Raw genomic sequence first — 21,983 nt, 5'->3', positions numbered from 1 at the left:
AGTGGGTTAAAGCACTGCACTGAGAAGCTAAAGCCACTTCCGCATGAGTTCGATCCCCGCCTGCCCTGGAGGAGACCACATGGCGTGGCAGACCTCTCCTGACTCGCCCGCTGCTCCCCTCAACAGTGTACTTCGTCGATCTGCCTGTTCTGCTTCCCACTCTGTCTTGCCACCCCTGAGCCTCTGGCCTGTACCCTCATTCTATAAGCACAAATAAATAAATCTTAAAAAAAAAGTCAGTAGTGACTCCGAGTGCCCCCACTGTGGTCAGCATTGGTGTTGAATGCCATGGACAGCCTACGAAGTTCTCAGCTATGAATCAGAGTCTAAATGAATTTGCAACAGCAGGAAGCTGGGGGTGGGCCATCAACAGCAACTCTGTCTTTTACTCTCCCAGCCCAAGAATTTATTAAATAGGTGAACAAACAAAAAAAATAGCATGCAATTGTGTTTATGCTTATACCAATTAATAAGCTACTGCTAGAACAAGTTTTTCTGGTTAATCAGGAACATGCACACAAGACAGTCCATCCTCAGCAAACAGGAGTCAACTCTGAAAGAAGTCTTGTTTGCAGAACTTCTAACTACCTGGAACTCCATATGTAAAGTAAACAGGTACTCACAGAGAACTCTGGCTCCCTTTAAGGTAGCAAGCTTTCAACAGCTGAACACACTGCCAAAGCCAGAACTGGTGCTGCATGCATCAGAGCTGGAGCTGTTGACGCTGGTGCTACTGACGCCACTGCTAACATCAGCAGTCGTGAGTGTATCACCAAAGCCAACAATTGCGAGTGTCTGCACTAATGTTAGGAAAACCACCAAAACAGATATCAGTGCTCAGCATACAGCCAAAGTCACCACTGGTGTTAGGAGAGCCACCAAAAGAGTGGCTGAATATGTTGTCAAAACTAGTTGTGGTGCTAGGAGAAGCACCAGGCCAGACACTGGTGCCACTGGAGCAAGGAGAGCCACCACAGCAGGCACAGAGGCTGAGCATGCCACCACAGCCAGTGCTGGTGCTCAGTCTACCAATGAAAGCCACACTAGTGCTGTCTGCCTGGCCCACGCTAGTGCTGCTGAAGCCTGTTGTAGTACAGAATGTCTCTACAGCCAGAACAGTGCCATCAGTCATGGTGTCGAGTGGGTTGCTGAAACTAGCACGGACCCTACCACAAAATTGCCACTTGTCCAAAGTATGTCAACAAAGTTATGTTGGCTTCCCTGTTGAGACTAGAACTAATGCTGACTGCACCACTGGGCATGCCACAAACGTTAGGGCTAGCTCCACCACTGAAGCTTGAGCCAGTGCCGGATATGCCACCGAAGCAATGATGGCTGCACTGCCGAACCCGGCACTGATGATGGGGTGCCACCAAAACCCTCAGCTCTGCCACTGCTGGAGCTGTAGACAGCATTGAGGCTAATCCCTGCCATCCCCGAAGTTAATCCTCGTGCTACCTCCTCTGCTAAAATCAGTGTTGTTGCTAGTATCTGAATTTTCTTGGGTTCGATTGTTAATGAAAATATGTCCCAGACCTGAGCATCATCGCCTAACTCACCTTGCCAGGCAGTTGATGTATATGTTAGCCACATTCCAGGACCCAGCCACAGCTTCCTCTCCAATCCACATTTGGGCTTTTGCCTCAATCTCAGCTATAACCACAGATGCACGCTGGACTCCATTTCCACTGCCTCCTGTAAATTAGCAGTCCAGTCGTTGGAACCTTTTTTCTGCACCTGAAATTGGGATGATAATCACTGCAAAAAAAAAAAAAAAAAAAAACACTTGCAATAATATATTATGTACCTATTTATACTTTGTATGAAAGTAATAGAAGTAATTTTTTAGTTTGTAGTTATTAGGGCTCTATCATGGGTCAGTCCTGAGACCTAATTTCATCTCTGGTAACTTAGGCTTTATGACTTTAGACAATTTACTTAACCTCACTGAGCCTAAGTGTCTTCTAATATAGTGCATGTATTATGCATTGAGTGTTTATATTCTTCCCCAGATTCTTATACTGATGCACAAGACAGCATTTAGAGATAGGGCCTTTATGGAGGTAATGTTAGAATGAGGTCATAATGGTGGGGCCCTGACCCAGTAGGATTAGTAATTATAACAAGAGGCTCTATCTACACCACGTGAGGAAATGGTGAGAGGGTGTCTGTTTGCAAACCCAGAAGAAAGATTTCACTAGAAATTCATCCTTCTAGACCTTGATCTGAGATTTCTAGCCTCCAGGACTAAAAATTTTCTTTAAACCACCCCAGTGATTTTTTTTCTTTTGCTATGACATTCCAAGCAGACTAATAGAAAGTATGAAGAATTAATGATATAATATAAAATTTATGTGAAGTATTCTGGGACAAAACTAAAGTTCCATATATTTATATATGAACTGTAGCTGATCTATACCTGCCCATCCCTCCACAGAGGCTGTACCAATCAAGCATACTCTTGTACTCTTAGCATGCCAAGGTAGGGCAGCTCTTCTATTACCCTGAAGAAAAACTTGAATATTTGCACTTTGCTGGTTTCATGATAGGAGTGCAAGCCCTGCCTGAGTGGTTGTCTGCTCTTGGGGACACTCTTATATTCAACTCAGAAAAAAGGAAATAAATTGAGCGCCATGTGGCAACCTCCTTCAAACAAATACTAAACATAACTCCTGGAGAAGAATTTCTAAGACCTTCTACCCCAGACTCAATCCCAAACACACACTTCATGGTTTTGGCCTCCATTATCGAGCCATTTCCCATTGGCAATGTGTGAAGAAATTACTTGATGTTGCAGAGAAAACATGTATAGTACACAAGTATGTATCATAGGAAGGCCAATGTATCCTGTTGGATGTGTTATAAACAGTAGCAATTGTTCAAGCACCGTGATCTCAGCACACCCTACCACAAGAGCCTCCCGCTTGTTCTAGACCTGTCTTGGAATGTTTCACCAATGGGAATTGTGTAACAGAATTCAGTCCTAGGGAACAAGATGCCTGTCTATACCTATGTAAAAGGATAATCATGCACTTTCTGAATCAGACAAGTATACACGGAACACTCAAGGACTTGACACATTCTCAAAACTCCACTTGTTTCTGTTTCATAAATTCATATGTGATGAACTTCTTCACTCCCCAAAAGAGCGAGTGCTTCACTCTGACACTAGCATTTGGGGGGAAACAGACATCAGAACTACCCAGATGAGTATAGAGACATTTCTCAACTTAGTCTCCCCAGCACATGAGGCTATCTCATGGGGGTCAGAAAAGAGTGAATACACACTCACTAGAAGTAAACAATTAAAGGCAGGTGGTTCTTTGTCAGGGATAGCCTAAAGGTTTATATTATATCTCAACTCAGAAAACACAGAATGTGGGGTAGCATGAAGGCAGAGAAATCAAGACCATTTCTTCATTCACCCTATACTCTCCATCCAGTCTTTCATCCCCTACCTGCTCCATCAGACCACCAGGCTAATGCAATCCTAAGACTGTCTTCTCCTACCAAAGTACAGTATGGAAAAGAAAACAGAACCCAATCATATCAGGGGTGCTGTCACTTTTTCAGCACCGCCCATATGACAAGGGGTGGCCAGAAAGGACAGGAACAACAAATGAACACATGGAATTCCAACGGTGGCCACCCATTCAAATGTATGCCAAGTCACTGATGATCATTGATCTTGCTATCATTCATAAAAATGAAAATCAGTATTACCTTGAGAACATAATTTGGGTGTATTCTTGTTCCTAAGGGAATAATAGGACACAGAGATTTATATTCAGCAGCCCTCTGCAACAAACACACCAGGCAGTTTGTTAGTGAGCAGAATGAGGGACAACCCGGGACCCCAAGATTTGTAGGATATAAATGGACTCTGCCATCTACCTTATAAAGACAAAGCATACTCTTAGTGTATAAGATATTTAATAGAATCATGGAATCATTATGCGTAGAGAAGGAAGAGAAAGGATACAGTTTCTTATGGGATGCCTAACCAAACAGGGTTGGCCCAAAGCAGGATGACTGAAAGCTGAAATCTTGCCACAAGTCCAAGGCACCTTCTGGAGGGGAACCATCGGAAAGGGCAGAAGAGAGCAGGCAAATCCGGGATGAAAGAAGCAAAACTGAAGTAAAAATCATGTTAAGGGCTGCTGTTGTCAGCCTCCCCCATGTCTCACACCTACATATCTCTTCCAAGTGATCTTTTATTTCTTGACTCCACGTGACTTCTCCAAATCCCCCAAGTCCCTAGAGAAAGTTCAAAGCAGGCCCTTCTTCCCACATCTTTCATTGTGTATCCCTACCCTCACTGCTCAGTTCCATCCCTCATTAGGTAGGACAGGGAACAAACCTGTTCTAATGGAGATGCTTCTATTATAATCTCAGACTGTAGTCTAGATTCTCATGCAGTCCTGAGACATGGGAAAATTCTGTTCAGTCAAAGATTTAAACTCTATGTGACACTGTACAAGGATCTTAGACTTTTGACCTTTAGGTTCCTATTCAGTAAAATGGGGAAATCACATCCTCCCTCCCCTGATTACTGGGAGAATGGAAGAATTCCCATAAGCCTAGTACAATAAACCTAATCAGAGATCCAGTCAATGCAAAACAGAAAACCTCTTAGAATGTCCTGCCCCAGGCCTCTATAATCTCCAGTCAATAAAATCAGGTACCACTACTGTGTTCCGGACTCCAAGTACATGCAGGAGTTATAATGGTATTTTTCAGCTCTATTTCTCCTGATTCTTTAGGGGAGCAGGGGAAGAGAAGTCAGGGACAGGCTAGTAGACAAAAGTAGAAGAAGAAAGTAGAAGCCTCCTCCCATTCCAGCCATTTTCTAGCTTACATTCCCAGTATGCCTCTATCAATGGGCTCTAAGATTCTGAGAATACTACACAAGTGCACATTCAATGAGAGTACGGAGCTGCTGGCACCCTGATAAGCGGTGGACCAGGATCCAACTCACAATGTCAGCTGGAGGTGATCACAGTTGAGGTTACTGAGGTGACACCACTGTAGCCTACAATAATATTCTGAAGGTCAGGCTGGACAACACCAGATGCTGAAGCAACAGTGCCAAATGCAACAAGCTAAAGGAAGCAGTGTGAGATGATCACAAATGGTGTATAACTCTTTGAAGTGGGTGGACTCCAATCAGCAGTGCTGGGCAGCACTGGTCAGCAGGAAGTGGTGTCAGATACAGATACATCAGAGTTACAGCTCTCGAAGAGCTGTTTGAGTAAGACACAGCCCAGCTTTTAGAGACACAGGGTCCAGGCTGATGGTTCTCTCAATAGATGATGTCAGAGTCAGGGCTAGAGGAAAGTAAAGAAGTCAGTTTCTGCAGAAGTCTGTGGCAATCAGGAAGTATTCAGAGTTCTGGAAGTCTGTGGAGATCCGGAAGTTTACAGAGGTCTCAAAATCTGATGAATGGCTGTGAATGTCTGAGGCCATCTGTTCAATGCATCACTTCTGAAGTTCTCTGATCAATGATTCAAGTTGGCTTCTGCTCTGGCTTATGAGCACTTCAGTATTTCGGCCTTTCAGGTCTTATTAGAGCATTTTACAATCCTGTTAAATTAGTGCCAATCACACTGGGCCATTTTCAGTATTCTGTAGACTCAAAACCCTTGAATGGCACCAGAAAGAGCTCAAAATTAATTGATCCATTGAGAGCTCAAAATTGATTGGTCCATTTCTAAACCTAGCATCATATTTAAAAGTGAAACCCTGGCCTCCTGTCCAGATCTGGCATACACTGAAGTCAGGAAAGAACTTCAGACCAATCTCCCTAATGAACACTGACACAAAAATCCTAAACAAAATCTTAGCCAACAGAATCCAACAATGCATTAAAATAATAATACACCATGACCAAGTGGGCTTTATCCCAGGAGCACAAGGATGGTTTAACATCAGAAAATCAATTAATGTAATCCATCACATCAACTGACAGAAGAATAAAAACCACATAATCATATCAATAGATGCGGAAAAAGCATTCAGCAAAGTCCAACACCCATTTATGTTTAAGGCCCTCAAAATCCTCAGAATAGAAGGAACATGCCTCAACATGATAAAAGCCATATATGACAAACCCACAGCCAATATTATCCTCAACAGAGAAAAGCTGAAAGCCTTTCCTTTGAGATCAGGAACAAGACAAGGGTGTCCACTATAGTCACTGCTCTTCAAAGTAACATTGGAAGGTCTAGCCAGAGCAATAAGACAGGAAAAAGACATACAAGGAATCCAAATACGGAAAGAAGTAAAACTGTCCTTATTTGCAGACAATAAGTTAATTTACATGGAACCCCCAAAAACTCCACAGAGAAATTAATCAAAACCATCAACCAGTTTAGCAAGGTAGCAGGATATAAAATCAACACACAAAAGTCAGAGGCTTTCCTATACACAAACAACCAATCAGAAGAAGCAGAGATTAAAAAAAAAATTCCCTTTTCAATTAAAACAAAAAGAATCAAATACCTGGGAATCAACCTAACAAAGTAGGTAAAAGACCTATACAAAGAAAATTACAAAACACTGTTAAAAGAAATACAAGAAGACAAGAAGACACCATGAAATGGAAAGACATCCCCTGCTCATGGATTGGGAGAATTAACATCATCAAAATGACCATCCTACCAAAAGAGATATACAGATTTAACACCATCCAAATAAAAGTCTCTATGACATTCTGCAAAGTAATAGAGCAAATGTTGATGAGACTCATATGGAACAACAAAAGACTTCGAATAGCCAAAACTCTCATGACTAAGAAGAAAGAGAATGAAGGCATTACAATCCCAAACTTCAAAATACACTACAAAGACATAATAATCAAAATTGCATGGTATTGGAACAGGAACAGACATACAGACCAGTAAATCTGACTAGAAAACCCAGATATAAACCCACAGGTTTATGGGCAGCTAATCTTTTACAAAGGATCAAAGATGATACAATGGAACAAAGAACGTTTGTTCAGCAAACGTGCTTAAAAAACTGGGAAGCAACATGCCAAAAAAAATGAAGCTAGATCACTACCTCGCACCATACACAAAAATCAACTCGAAGTGGATTAAAGACCTAGACATAAGAATGGAAACCATAAAATACCTGAAAACAAAGATGGGTGAAACACTACACAACATACACTTCAGCAACATGAAGTGAAGATACAGCACCCAGTGCAACGATAGTGAAGGCAAGGATAAATAGATGGGACTACATCAAGTTAAAGAGCTTCTGTACAGCGAAAGAGACATTACAAAAACAAACAGACATCCCACTGATTGGGAAAAAAAAATTCTCACACAAAAGTAGTGATAAAGGATTGATCACAAAGATATACAGAGAACTAATGAAACACAACTAATATAAAGAAAACAACCCTATCAAAAAATTGTCAGAAGAGCTAAAATGCCATTTTTCCAAAGAGGAAATGCAGATGGCCAACAGGCATATAAAAAAAAAATGTTCAACATCACTTGTAATAAGGAAGATGCAAATTAAAACCACAATGAGATTCGACCTCACTCCAGTGAGAATGGCACATCTTCAAACAACTAGCAACAACAAATACTGGAGAGGATGTGGAGAAAAAGGAACTCTCCCGCACTGCTGGTGGGAATGCAAACTAGTATAACCACTATAGAAAAACTGTTTGGAAGTTCCTCAAACTGCTAAACAGGGAGTTTCCATATGACCCAGCAATCCCACTCCTAGGTATCTACCCAAAAGACACAAAATATTGATTAAAAAAGATACCTGCACCCCCATGTTTATTGCTGCTTTATTTACAATTGGAAAGACATGGAAGCAGCCCAAATGCCCAAAAGTAGATGACTGGATTAGAAAGATGTGGTACATATAACAATAGAATATGACTCAGCAACCAAAAAAGAGAAACACATGTCTTTTGCAGCAACGTGGATGGACCTGGAAAAGATCATGCTTAGTGAAATAAGCCAGAAAGAAAAGGAAAAATACCGATGATTTCACTCATAGCAGGACCAGGCGAGAAAATAATAAAATGAACAGCTACAGACCAGAGAAATTTCATGGGGGTGGAGTGGGGAATGGGATCAAAAACAGTGTGGGGAAGGAAATGCACTGGACTATGGTGATGGCACATGGGTGATTTGGTGATGGGAAGCCCATGGGGATTACAACTGAGATGTAAAAATAAACTATTATATTATTTATTTTTTTTAAAAAAAGGCTCATTAGCAGTGTACTGGGGGGAGCTGAGGACAGAGCCAGTTTCAGTGGGGGCAGGATGCTTGCTTTGCCCAGTATGCTTCAGGAGCACTGGGTGTAGCAAACGGGCTCCTGAGCAGAGCAGAGTGCAGAACACCACTTGGAGCCCACGGGTCCAATGCTCCACGGGCCTCTCTCCTATGGCTCATGCCAAGCCAGGACAGGTCTTGCTGCCAGAGGTCCAGTGTTAGCTTGAGCTGTGGCAGGGCCAGGCAACAACACCACCACCATTGGAACCCACAATCCTGGCCTGAGGACAGCTTGGGTGTGATGCACTGAGGCAATGGGTAGCAGCCAAGCTGCCATGCCAAGTTTACACCAGGGCTGCAGAACTCCTGTTTCAATTAGACTATCCTGCATATTCTTAATTTTTAAAGATTTATTTTTGCATACATAACTGGGGTACAGGCCAGAGGTGCAGGGGCCGTGAAAGGATTCACCAGAGACAGAGTGGGGAGCCAGATTAGGCAGACTGACGAGGTACACTGCTGAGGGGAGCAGCGGGAGGGCCAGGAGAGGTCTGCTGCACCATGTGGGTCATCTCCAGAGCAGGGATTGTACTCATGCTGAAGTGGCTTTTAGCTTCTTAGTGCTGTGCTTTAACCTGCTGCACCACCAGGGAGGGTCCATCCTGCATATTCTTAAGGAGCATTTACTTCATCAATTCCTGGGTCCCAAACCCTTCATCTACTGCGTTCTCACACCTAAAAATCCCAAGTGCTCTTACTTACAAGATCCAGCTCCTTTGGCCTCCAAGCAACTGTGAGTCAGTTCTAAGATCTATTCCTTTACTTTATGTATGCCCCCTACTGAAACACTAACCAGATGTATTTCTGGAGCTCTGTGCAGGCATACACTTTGGTGGACTGGATATATTGAACACTTCAGTCCCATAAATGCTACACTTCAGTCCCATAAATGTTCTCAGAGCAGCAGATCTATCTCCATGTTTTCTTACTGTACCACTAGCATATCCAACCTATTCCCAACAGGCCTCCTCCCTCCATTGTACAGTACCTCTTCATACAACCCCTTCCTCTATATCATTCCTCAGCAATACAAACTGAAATGTCCCTTGCTTAAAATGATCCCTCCCTCCACTCTGCAGTACTGTTTGGTGTACCAGTCTTTTCCCAACACCTCTCTTCCTCATCTTCAAGTGGCCCTTTCTATAGCATTGTTACCACACCCACATTCTAAATGTATTACATTTTCTCCACATCTTCACCAATACTTGCTGTTGCTAGTTCTTTTTTTTTCTTCAGTGTGTGTCATTCTCACTGGTGTGAGATAGTATCTCATTGTGGTTTTGATTTGCATTTCCTCAGTTACATATGATGTTGAACATTTTTTTTTCGTATGCATGTTTGCAAATCCTATTGGCAGAATTTTCTATTTATTTTGTCTCCCCCCCCCTTTTTTTTTGACTGGATTGTCTACTTTGGTTTTGTTGAGTCATGTCAGCTCTTTGTATATCTTTGTGATTAGACCCTTATCAGTTGTATGGAGTACACAAATTTTCTCATGATCAGTAAGGTATCTCTTTGTTTTGATTAGTGTCTCTTTTGACATACCGAAGATTTTCAGTTTGATGTAGTCCCAGGCATTTATCCTTTATCTCATTATCTTTACATTGGGTGATATGTCTTTAAAGATGTTAATGAGGTATATGTCATGCAGTGTTTCAAATATATTAAATTCTAAATATCTTGTGGTTTCAGGTATTATGTCTAGTTCTTTAATCCATTTGGAGTTGGTTTATGTGCATGGTGTGGTAATAAACTAGCTTCATTTTTTGCGTGTAGCAACTCAGTTTTCCCTGCACCATTTATTGAACAAACTTTCATTGTTCAATTGCATATTCTTTACTATTTTGTCAAACATTAGTTGCTTGTAAATATGTGGGTATATTTCTGGGTTTTCTATTCCATTTCATTGGTCTGTGTGTCTGCTTTTGCTCTAGTACCATGCAGGTTTGATTATTATCGCTTTGTAGCATAGTTTTCATTCTGGGAGTGTCATACATATGTTTCCCTTCTTTTCAGATAGAAGAGCATTGGATATTTGGGTTTTTTTAGGCTCCATATAAATTTCTCATATTTTGTTTATATTGTTTTACATTTTAACTATATTTTTATTTTTAATTACATAAATATTAAATTTATTTTAGTAATATTTTTATTTTATATATATAATTATGATTTATTTATTTATGCATATAGAACTAGGGTACAGGCCAGAGGTGTGAGAGGGGGTGAGATGATTCACTGGAAACAGAGTGGGGGGCAGATTCACTGAAATATTCTCACCAATAAAATCCAACAATGCATCAAAAAGATAATTGTCCATGAACAAGTGGGATTTATTCCAGGAGCACAAGTACAGTTCAACATTTGAAAATCAATTCATGTATTTTAACACATCAACAAAAAAATAAAAGCCATATGATCATTTCAATAGACGCTGAGAAAACATTTGACAAAGTTCAACATACATTTATGATAAAGGCCCTGGAAATACTCAGGATAGGAGAAATATACTTAACCTAACAAAGGCCATATATATGACAAGCCCACAGCCACCATTAGTCACAATGGTGAATAACTTGAAGCCTTTCCCTTGAGTTCTGGACCAAGACAAGTATGTGCACTCTCACCACTGCTTTTTAATATAATAGTGGAACTCCTAGCCAGAGCTATAAGACAAGAGAAAGACATACAAAGAATCTAGAAAGGGAAAGAATAAGTAAAATTATGACTTTCGTGGATGCTATGATAATATACACAGAGAATTCCAAAATCTTCACAGAAAACCTAATCAAAATAATCAACCACCTTAGTAAAGTAGCTGGATACAAAATCAACATGCAAAAATCAGTAGCTTTCCTATATGCAAAAACAATCTGAAGGAGAAAATTAAAAAAAAACCTTTATAATTGAAAATATATATATATGTGGAAATAACCTAACAAACTATAAAGCATTGTTAACAGAAATCAAAAATACAAAGAAATGGAGTGACATCCCCTGCTCATGGATCTGAAGAATTAACATTATCAACGTGGACATCCTATCAAAAGCAATTTACAGATTCATTTCTATTCCAATAAAAATTTCAATGACATTCCTCAAAGAAACAGAACAAATATTGATGGAGTTCATATGAAGCCACATAAAACCTCGAATAACCAAAACTCTCCTGACTAAAGTGAAGGGGCATGAGTTTATCACAATCCCGGACTTAAAACTATATTACACATCCATAATAATTAAGATTGTGTGGTACTGGAACAAAAACAAACACATAGACCAACGGAATAGACTAGAAAGCCCAGAAATTACCCCACAGATTTATGGACAACTAATTTTTGACAATGGAGCAAAAATATGCAGTGGAACACAGGCAGTTTGTGCAATAAATGGTTCTAGGAAAACTGGACTGCTACATGCAAAAGAATGAAGCTAGACTACTACCTTACATCATGCACAAAAAAAAAAAAAAAAACTCAAAATGGGCCAAAGAATTACCCGTGAGACCTGAAACCAGAAAATAAATAGATCAAAATATAGCCGAAACACTACATGGCATACATCTCAGTAACATCATTAAAGACATGTCACCCAACACGACAAAAGTGAAAGAAGAGAGAAATATCCATGGGATGACATCACATTAAAGAGCTTCTATACAGCAAAAGAGGTATAAACCGAAAAAAAGAGACACCCCACCAACTGGGAAAAAATTTTTGCACTTCATAAAACTGATAAGGGACTGATCACAAAGATATACAAAAAACTCACAGAACAGAACAAAAACAAAAGAAATAATCCAGCTTAAATATGGCAGAAGAGCTTAAAAGACACATCTCCAAAGAGGAAATGTGAATGGCCAATAGGCATATGAAAAAAAATGTTCAACATCCTCATAATCAGGAAATATCAAGTCAAAACCACAATGAGATACCATCTCGCCCCCATGAGAACGGGGTGTTTTGTTTTTTGTTGACTTGTGTAAGCACTTTCATATCAATCCCTATCAGATATATCGAGTGCAAATACTTCTCCCATTTAGAACGATGTTGCTTTGTTTTCATTATCTCTTTTACTGTACAGAAGCTTTGTGGTCTGATGTAGTGTAGTCCCAGTTTTTTTTTATATTCTACTTGCTGATTGTGATTAGTCCTCAAAGAAGTTTCTGAAGTTTATGTCATGGATGTTTTTTTCCTATGTTTTCTTGTATATGATTTATAGTTTCATATCTTACTTCAAAGTCATTTATCCATTTTTGTTGATTTTCATGTGTGATGTGAGATAGTGATCTAGTTTCATTCTTTTGCGTGTGGCAGTTCAATGTTCCCAGTAGCGTTTATTGAAGAGGCTTTCCTTGTTCCAGTGTGTACTTCAGTCTGTACTTCACTCCTTTATCATAAATCAGCTTTTCAAAATGTGCTGCTTTACTTCTGGCCTCTCAATTTTATTATTTTTTGTGTTTTTATTATTATTACTTTATAGTGTTTTTGAAGTCTGGAAGTATGTTACACCCTTTCACACCATTTATTTATCTTCTGACAAGAGAAATTTGGCAATTAGCATCTTTGTGGGTTCCATATGCATTTCAGTATTATGCATTGCATTTCCTTAAAGGAAACATTCGGATTTATTATGGTTACATTGAACTTGAACTTGTAAGTTGCTTGGGAAGGATGGACATCTTGACAATGTTGATTCTTTCTATTAGAAGGTAGGCAATATCTTTCCATTTCTGTTTTCTGCTATTTCTTTTAAGAATATTTTATAGTTTTCCTTGTATAGGTCCTTTATCTTCTTTGTTAAGTTTATTCTCAGGTGTCTAACTTGTCTTGGTGAAATTGTAAGTGGGATGCATTTCTTAATTTGTTCTCCTAGCTCTTTGTTTGAATATTAGAAGGCAATTGATTTTTGTCTGCTGATTAATTTTTTCCTGTTGTATGGCCTAGCTGGTTTATTGACTTGATTAATATTTTTGTGGATTCTTTGGGGTTCGCTATTGTATCATCTGTGAATAATGACAGCTTTACTTCTTATTTCCCAGTTTGGATACCTTTTACAGATTTATTTTGAGTAGTTACTCGAGCTACTACTTATAATACTATATTGAATAATAGTGGTGAAAGTGGAACTCCTTGTCTTGTACCGGATCTCAGTGGAAATACTTTCAAATTTTTCACCATTGAGAATGTTAGTAACTGTGAGTTTATCATATATTTTTTATTATATTAGGATATATTTCATTTGCCTCAATTTGTCAAGAGTTTTCAACATCAATGAATGCTGACTGATGAATGCTCTCTCAGCATCTATTGATACTGACATATGGTTTTTACCTTTTTTTTTTAATGTGGTGAGTTACTTTGATTAATTTTCAGTTAATGAACCATACTTGTGTTCCAGGTATGAGTCCCACTTTGTCATGATGCAAAAGCCTCTTAATACATTGTTATACTTGGTTTACTAAGAATTTATTGAGTTTTTTTTTAACATCTGTCTTTATTAGGGAGATTAGTCTGTGTCTTCCTTTGTATTGTCTTTTTTGTTTTTCTCCATATTTAATCATGGATGAACATGTAAATAAAAAATTCTGTCCAGCTTGTCTAGATTATCAAAATTGTTTGCATATATACACTCATAATAATCTCTGATTTTCCGCTGAATTTCTGCAGACAGTTGCAATATCTAATTTCACTATTGATACAATTTATTTGAGTTTTCTCCCTCCTTCTCTTCGTGAGATCAGCTGGAGTTTTGTCCAAGTTTACCCCCCTGAAGAATCAGCTTTGTTTTATATTAAATGTTTGGATTGTGACTTCTATTTCATTTATTTCTTGTCTTTTCCTGTTATTACTTCTTTCCTTTTACTGTCTTTTTGTTGTTATTGTTGTTCTTCATTTGCAAGTTCCTTGATATGAAAGAACCTTCTTAATTTGAGTTCTTTCTTGGTTATTCATGTGGGTCTGTATTGCCATACACTTCTCTTTTAGTATTGGTTTTGCTGCGCCCATGTGTGTTATTTTTTTTTTTGTTTTTTAAACTTCATGAAAACTTGGTGGATTTATATTTACTGGCCATTCTTTTTTATTATTATTATTACAAAAGTTTATTTTTACATCATTTTGTACATTTTTTTTCCCATCTCAATTGTAATCCCCACGGGTTTCCCATCACCAAATCACCCCTGTGCCATCACCATAATCCCGTGCATTTCCCTCCCCCCACCCCGTTTTTTGATCCCATTCCCCACTCCACCCCCACAAAATGTCTCTGGTATATGGTTGTTCATTATTTTTGTTATTTTCCGCCTGGTCCATTATACTCCTGCTATGAGTGAAACCATCCGGTATTTTTCTTTCTCTTTCTGGCTTATCTCACTAAGCATGATCTTTTCCAGCTCCATCCAAGTTGCTGCAAAAGACATGTGTTTCTCTTTTTTGGTTGCTGAGTAATATTCCATTGTATATATATACGACATCTCTTTTATCCAGTCATCTACTTTTGGGCATTTGGGCTGCTTCCATGTTTTTCCAATTGTAAATAAAGCAGCAATAAACATGGGGGTACAGGTATCTTTTTCAATCAGTGTTTTTGTGTCTTTTGGGTAGATACCTAGGAGTGGGAGGGATTGCTGGGTCGTAGGGAAGCTCCATGTTTAGCAGTTTGAGGAACCTCCAAACAGTTTTCCATAGTGGTTGTACTAGTTTGCATTCCCACCAGCAGTGCAGGAGAGTTCCTTTTTCTCCACATCCTCGCCAACATTTGTTGTTGCTAGTTGTTTGAAGATGTGCCATTCTCACTGGGGTGAGGTGGTATGTCATTGTGGTTTTAATTTGTATCTCCCTTATTACGAGTGATGTTGAACATTTTTTCATATGCCTGTTGGCCATCTGCATTTCCTCTTTGGAGAAGTGTCTTTTTAGCTCTACTTCCCATTTTTTGATGGGGTTGTTTAATTTATTTTTGTTGCGTTTCATCAGTTCTCCGTATATTTTTGTGATCAGTACTTTATCGCTACTTTTGTGTGAGAAAATGTTTTCCCAATCAGTGGGATGTCTGTTTGTTTTTAGTAATGTCTCTTTTGCTGTACAGAAGCTCTTTAACTTGATGTAGTCCCATCTATTTATCCTTGCCTTCACTATTGTGGCATTGGTGCACCCATGTGTTTTTGGAGGTTGAATCCTCATTATCATATGTTTCAATGTATTTTTTAATTTCTTGATTAACTCAGTGGTCTTTCAGTAGTCTGTTATCCAGTCTCCATGTACTAAGTTTCCATTTGTAGCTGATTTCAAATTTGATAACTTTATGTTCAGAGAAGATACTTTGAATGATTTCAACATTCATAGATTTCTTTATTCTATCTCCTGACCCAGTATATAATTAATCCTGGGGAATGATCCACATGCAACTGAAAAAAAAAATGTGTATCCAGTTTTTAGGGTGGCAGTGCCCTATAAATCTCCTTTAACTCATTGCAATCTTGTTTTATTTTAGGGCAAATGTGTCCCTATTTATTCTCTTGCTCATTGGTGGTTTGTTCATTGGTGAATGTGGTCTGCTGAAGTCTCCAACCACATATGTCTGTCTTCAGATTTAATAGCATTTCTCTTATACGTTTTGATGCTTCTTCTTTTTGTGAGTATAGATTCATGAGTGTTATCACTTCCTGCTTCATTTTCCCTTGATCATTTTATAAGATCCATCCCTCTCTCGTGTTAACTTTTTATGTTGGAAATCTATTTTATCTGATAGGAGTATGGCTGCCTCTACCTTCCTTAGGGTGAAATTTTGTGTATCAAGTTGTTTTTCATCCTTTTCCTTGCAGTCTATATTTATCCTTGGAGTTTAAATGTGTTTCCTGGAGAAATAACAAGATTGGCTTCTGCTTCCTGATCCAATGTGATCTGCATGTTTTTATTGGTGAGTTCAGTCCATTTACTGCCATTTTGTACATAGTATTGTGATTTGTACATAGTATTGTGATCAGGGCCCTCCATGGTGGTGCATCAGGTTAAAGTGCAGCACTTGGAAGTTGGCCATGGCCACTCCCATGTGAGTTTGATTCACCCCCCCACCCCGAACACCCCACCACCACCTTACCCCTGCCACAGAGGTAATCCACATGTTACAGCAGACTTTCCTGTCTCTCCCACTGCTTCCCTCAGCGGTGTACTTTATTCATTTGCCTGTTCTCCTCCACAGTCTGACTCTCTGAATACACTCACCGTCCCTACACCTCTAGCCTATACCCCTGTTCTGTGTGCATAAATACATAAAAAATTTAATATTAAATAAATAAATGATTGTGTTACTTTTTTCTCTGTGTGTGCATTTCTTTGTGGTATACCTACTAAAGCTCATTTTATTATTCTTGGATAGTGTTTGCAAACTCCCTCACATTCTATTTATTTGGGAAGGTCTTAATTTCTCCCTCAGACCTGAAAGAGAGCATTGCAGGACAGAGTTTTCTTAGTGGGTAATTTTTATCTTGGAGTATTTTGAATATTTTGTTCTATTGCCTTCTTGCCCACAGTGTTCCTTCAGAGAAGTCTGATGTTAGTCTTATTGTGATTCTTCTACAGATGATGTTTCTTCCCTCACATCAGCTTCATATTTTTTCTTTGTCTTGGAATCTTGGAAGTTTTACTAACATATGTCTTTCTGTGGTTTTCTTTTTGTTGAGGTAGCTTCCTGTATTTGTATGCTTACTTTCTTCTTCAAGTTTGTGAAATATTTTTTTAAAGACCTTTTCAGTTTTCTGGCCCTCCCTGGTGACGCAGCGGGTTAAAGCACAGCATTGAGAAGCTAAAACCACTTCCGCATGAGTTCGATTCCCGCCTGCCCCGGAGGAGACCACATGGCGTGGCAGACCTCTCCTGACCTGCCCGCTGCTCCCCTCAGCAGTGTACTTCGTAGATCTGCCTGTTCTGCTCCCCACTCTGTCTCTGGTGAAGCCTCTCACCACCCCTGACCCTCTGGCCTGTACCCCAGCTCTGTATGCACAAATAAATAAATCTTAAACAAAAAAAAAAAAGAAAAAAAAGACCTTTTCAGTTTCCTTCTTTCTTCTCCTTCTGGGATGCCTGTAATTCTTATGTTTCCTGTCCTCATGGTGCCAGATAATTCTTGAAGTCCTTGTTTTTTTCCTTTTATGTATTTCTTTTTCTATTAAAATTTGTAACTTTCCTCATTTTCATCTTCAAGCTCACTGATTCATTCTTTAGTATGTTTTATTCTACTTCCTTGACTTTCTCTAATTTTTCACAGATCTTTCTACTTCTTGCATTTCTATTATTAGAGCTTCGATCTTGATCTGTCCATTGTTTCCTTCATAGCATTCACTTGCTTTTCTGAGTTTTCTTGCATATTTCTAAACCGTTTTTCTAAGTTTTCTTTGTGTTCTTTGATTTTTAGTTATGCCATTTTTTTGGATTCTATATCTGATAGAAAAAAATTGCCCCCCCCATATTCTTGTGACTTGGTTCCAAAAATTTGTTTTCCCTTTGTGTTATATTGTTCCTCTGGGGACTTGCTTAGCCATTTGTATTTTTCTCCCCACACACCATGGTTTGGTTTTAGTTTGTTCTGCTGTACTTGGGGCTTTTGTTGTGTGAGAGTACTCCTTGTCCATTTCTTTGGACATTTACTGGTTGGTCGACACAGCCTATGGGGCCTCATGTGGTTTGGTGTGGTGCTGGGAGCTCACCTTGAGCTTGGTCAGGGCTGGGATCCAGGTGTCTTGGCATCCAAGGCTGGGTAGAGGTTGGGTTTGGTTGGAGGTGGCAACTTTGTAGCTACCCCCAAGGCTAGTCATCTATGTTGGAGATTTTGAATATATCACTCCTTTATCTTCTTGCACACAGTGATCTTCAGAGAAGACTCATGTTAGTCAAATCAGGCTTCTTTATAGGGTGTTTCTTCTCCCTCATCATCTGCATCATTATTTTTTCTTTTTTCTTTGACTCTTAGATGTTTTATCAGTATGTGTCTTGCTGTAGGCCTCCTTTTATTTAGGAGGCTTGGTTTTCTTTTAGCTTCCTGGATTTCTATGTTCAATTCCTTCTTCAAGTAGGGTATGTTTTCCTCCACTGTATCTTCAAAAACATTTTTGGTTTCCTCTATCTCTGCATCCATGCGTACTCAGGCTCATTCACCACAGTGAATGGACCCAAATGCAGAAGTGTTACCTATGATTTTTGCATTTTCTTTGCTCAAAGACTCAGATAACTCTTAAAGCATTTCTTCACTTTCTTTCTTGTATCTCTCTTATTTTATCTTGATTCTTTCCCCACTTGTGCATTTAGTACAGATTTTATTTCATTTTTAGTCTTTTCTACTTCTTTGGTCTTCTCCAGAGTTTTTGTCTAGATTGATCTTTTTGCAGTCTACAACCCAATTATTTTTTAATTTAAAATGTCAATTTTGAACGTATGTTCATTAACTATGTATCTCATTGCCTACTATTTCTCAATTTATTTGCATCTCTCTGAGTTGTTTTTATGAGATTTCTTTCTATTTTTCAAATTGTTGATTTTTTTAATTATGGGCAGTTTTGAATTTTGTGTCTGATATGAAGGAAAGTTCTTCCTTGTTTTTGAGTTTGGGTTCCTGAGATTTGTTTTCTCTCTGGTGTATTCTTCCCCTGAGGACCTGCTTGGCCATTGTTTGTTTCTGGTTTCCTTTGCTGCTGTTGGGATTGCTGTTCTGCTGGGTCTACCTCTCATGCTATTCTCAGTATTTACAAGGTGGTGGGCATAAGAACTGGGAAACTGTGGTACTGGGATGGTGCTGGGGTCTCCCCAGGAACTCCTCTGGGATAGGGGTTCATTGACCAGTGTGGTTGGGCCTGGGTCCTGGAGGAATGGGTTGCTGGGGCCCTCAGCCTGAATTTCTTTCAGGCTGTGCTCCATCTCTGGGTTGGCTGGGCTTGGGCAATCATGGGGCTGGGTCTTGAAAGATGGTGGGGACACTGTTAGCATTTCTCCTGAGAAGCCTTATGTCAGTCTGATGTGAGAATATTTATAGGATACCTCTTTTTTTTTTTTTCTCAGCCATCTTCAGCATAATTGTTTTCCCTTTTTTGAACTCTTGGTATTTTTAATCCTCTGTATCTTGTTACATTCAGATCTTCAGCTGCTGTTTTAGCTTCCTGGACTTTTATATTTAGCTCCTTTCCAGGTTCATAAAATATCCTCCATTATTTTTTTGAGTAAGCTCTCTGCCCCCTCCTCACTCTCTCTTCCCCTTCTTGAACACCCGTTGCACTTATGTGGCCTTTCCTGATGGAACTAGATATTTCTTAAAGTTTTTCTTCATAGTTCTCATTTTTCCATCTCAGTTTTGTTCATCTTTATCTGCAATGACACTGACTGATCCTCTATTTAGGTTATTCTAATTTCATAGCCTGTATGTTTTAATTTTATCTGTTGACTTTTTGCATCCTGATTCTCTTATATTGTCTAATTTAAAGCTTCATATTTTATTATCGGATTATTAATTCTATTACTCAGGTTACTCATTTTCCTTAATTTTGTTCTATCTTTTTGGTTAGTTTTCAGCGTTCTCTTATATCACTCTGACTTGCTTTTCACTGTTTACCTCCTTTTCTTTGATTTCATTTCTTAAACCAATTTTCAATTCTCTTATAGAAAGATAAAATCTTCTGTGTCTTTGTGGTTGCATTGTGGAAGGTTGTTCTCTCTTTGTGATGTCATATTCCCCTGATGTCTAAAGTGGACACATGTTGCTCTTTGCTGCCTATTTTCATGCATTAGATTTCCCTATTGAACAAATAATCTGTAGCTGTCAGTAAGAAGTTTGATCTATATTTCTTTCCCAGCAGGTGGTGCTCTTGTTATTGTAATGTTATCATATTTTCTCCATTGCAAGTGTCCATAGGCCTAGAAATGTTACCTTTTAGCTGCCTATCAAATGCGCCTATAGGAGTCCAGCCACTGCTGTAAATGCTCTGGTGGGGGCTGGCTTGTGCTTTGGGCACTGCTAGTATCCCTCTTCTCTAGATTGCAGACCAAGAATCTGCAGCCTATGTCACGTCGGTGCATTTGACAACGTCAGCGACAGTCTCCGGGGTACTAAATAGGGAGTAAGTCCAGTGCACTATCTTAGTCTTTTCACTTGGGACGTGGTCTTTGGGATGTACCCCAGCTAGCCCTCATATTTCCCCCCTCAGTTGAGTGTGTGTACCTCCATAACTTTTATGTCTGCCCCTCCCCAAGGCCACTGACTAGTGTCAGCACTGTGGTATGTACTGTAGTCTCCCTCTCCTTATCACAGCCTCCATAGTCTTCCCTTCCTGTTCAATGGAGCATGAGTCTCTTCTATATCCTTTCTGGTCCAGGCTGTGCTGGTCTGATATCTGAGAGGTGTTCTAGTTTCATTACAAGTCACAGAATTCCCTGGGCACAGTATTCCTCTGGTTACTCCTCTGGTTAACCTAGGAGATCCTCTGGGAAGGAAAGCAAGGAACCTCTTCTGATGCCATATTGGTTGTATGTCAAAGTGTATTTTTGATTTCTTATGAAGATTTGATCATATCTGTTATTCCATTTTGTATTACCTTTTTATTGGAATAACATTGCATCATTAAGTTTTCTAAAATTTTGTTGTGCTTTACTCAAAATCCACATAGGTAATTAAAACACTAAGTTCACCTTTAGAAGCCCAATCTGTCTGTCGCCATAACGTCATCCCCTTTTACTTGATTTACCCCTTCCTCCCTTTCCTTCTGGAAATCGCTAGTTGGTCTTATATTCAAAAATTTTATTTTTGCTTCATTTAGTTGATCTGTTTTTCTTTCTATATATACATCATATGAGTTGATGAATGATAAGCACTCTGCCTGGGTCGCCTCTGAGAGCTCTTACTCACCCAGTGTCATTGCCCTCTGGTGCTACTGCCATTGCTATCTGGTCCAGAATACAGGGCTGTCCATCCTGACCTTCAGGCTGTTCCTGAGGCTTGATTTCTGTGGCCCCACCTGTGAGCACCTCCAGCTGTGGCCATGTGAATTTTTTGGGAGTCGACCAGCAGAGGAGGATTCCCTTTATCATGGATTCCCTTTCACCATGGATACCAAGATCCCAAACTTTGGACATAGGATTTGGACCAGAATAGCCCTGTGATTCCCTTTCAACTATGTGATGTTCATTATTCTAATAATAAATATAAACAAATATAAAAATATAATATAAAAAATAATACAGTGTATGCCTTGCTTGGTCTGACTTACTTCACTAAAGATAATATCCTCTAGGTACATGAATGTTATTGAAAATGGTAAGATTGCATCATTTTTTATATTTAAGTACCATGACGTTGTGCATGTAGACAAGATATTCTTAATCTAATCATCTGTGTGTGGACCCTTAGGTTTTTTCCAACTCTGGGCAAAGTAAATAATGCTACAATAGATTTATTGGAAGTTTATCATTTTGTCTTCAAATTCAACAATTATTTCCTTTGTTCTTTGATCTGCTTTCCCTTTAAATTTATTGAGGTTAGACATTTTTGGTTATTATTTTCTAGTTCAAAAATTTACATTTTATTTGCCTTTATACCTTCTGTTGCAGTATTGAGGCATTTCACCAATATATTTTTATTTTTTCACGTTTGGTGTTGGTGGTTGTTCATTGAGACATTTTTACGATGGCTGCTAAA

The 21,983-nt window shown here is 39.1% G+C and overlaps 1 protein-coding gene across 1 annotated transcript; it reads right to left on the bottom strand.

Moving 5' to 3' along the window:
- Positions 1-769: 769 nt before the first annotated feature.
- Positions 770-18,052, bottom strand: LOC101629208 (trophinin). The gene is given in 10 exon segments (XM_012734290.1): positions 770-1,104; positions 1,432-1,506; positions 1,509-1,558; positions 1,560-1,677; positions 1,680-1,737; positions 3,096-3,168; positions 3,674-3,733; positions 3,735-3,755; positions 5,231-5,327; positions 18,013-18,052. Coding segments are annotated over 10 exon segments (927 nt in total).
- Between the last annotated feature and the right edge of the window lie 3,931 nt (positions 18,053-21,983).

This window comes from Condylura cristata, unplaced genomic scaffold, assembly GCF_000260355.1.
Source record: "Condylura cristata isolate star-nosed mole 26May11 unplaced genomic scaffold, ConCri1.0 scaffold00053, whole genome shotgun sequence".
Taxonomy (NCBI): domain Eukaryota; kingdom Metazoa; phylum Chordata; class Mammalia; order Eulipotyphla; family Talpidae; genus Condylura; species Condylura cristata.
The sequence above is the reverse complement of the archived record's forward strand: the minus strand, read 5'-3'. Positions and strand labels throughout refer to the sequence as shown.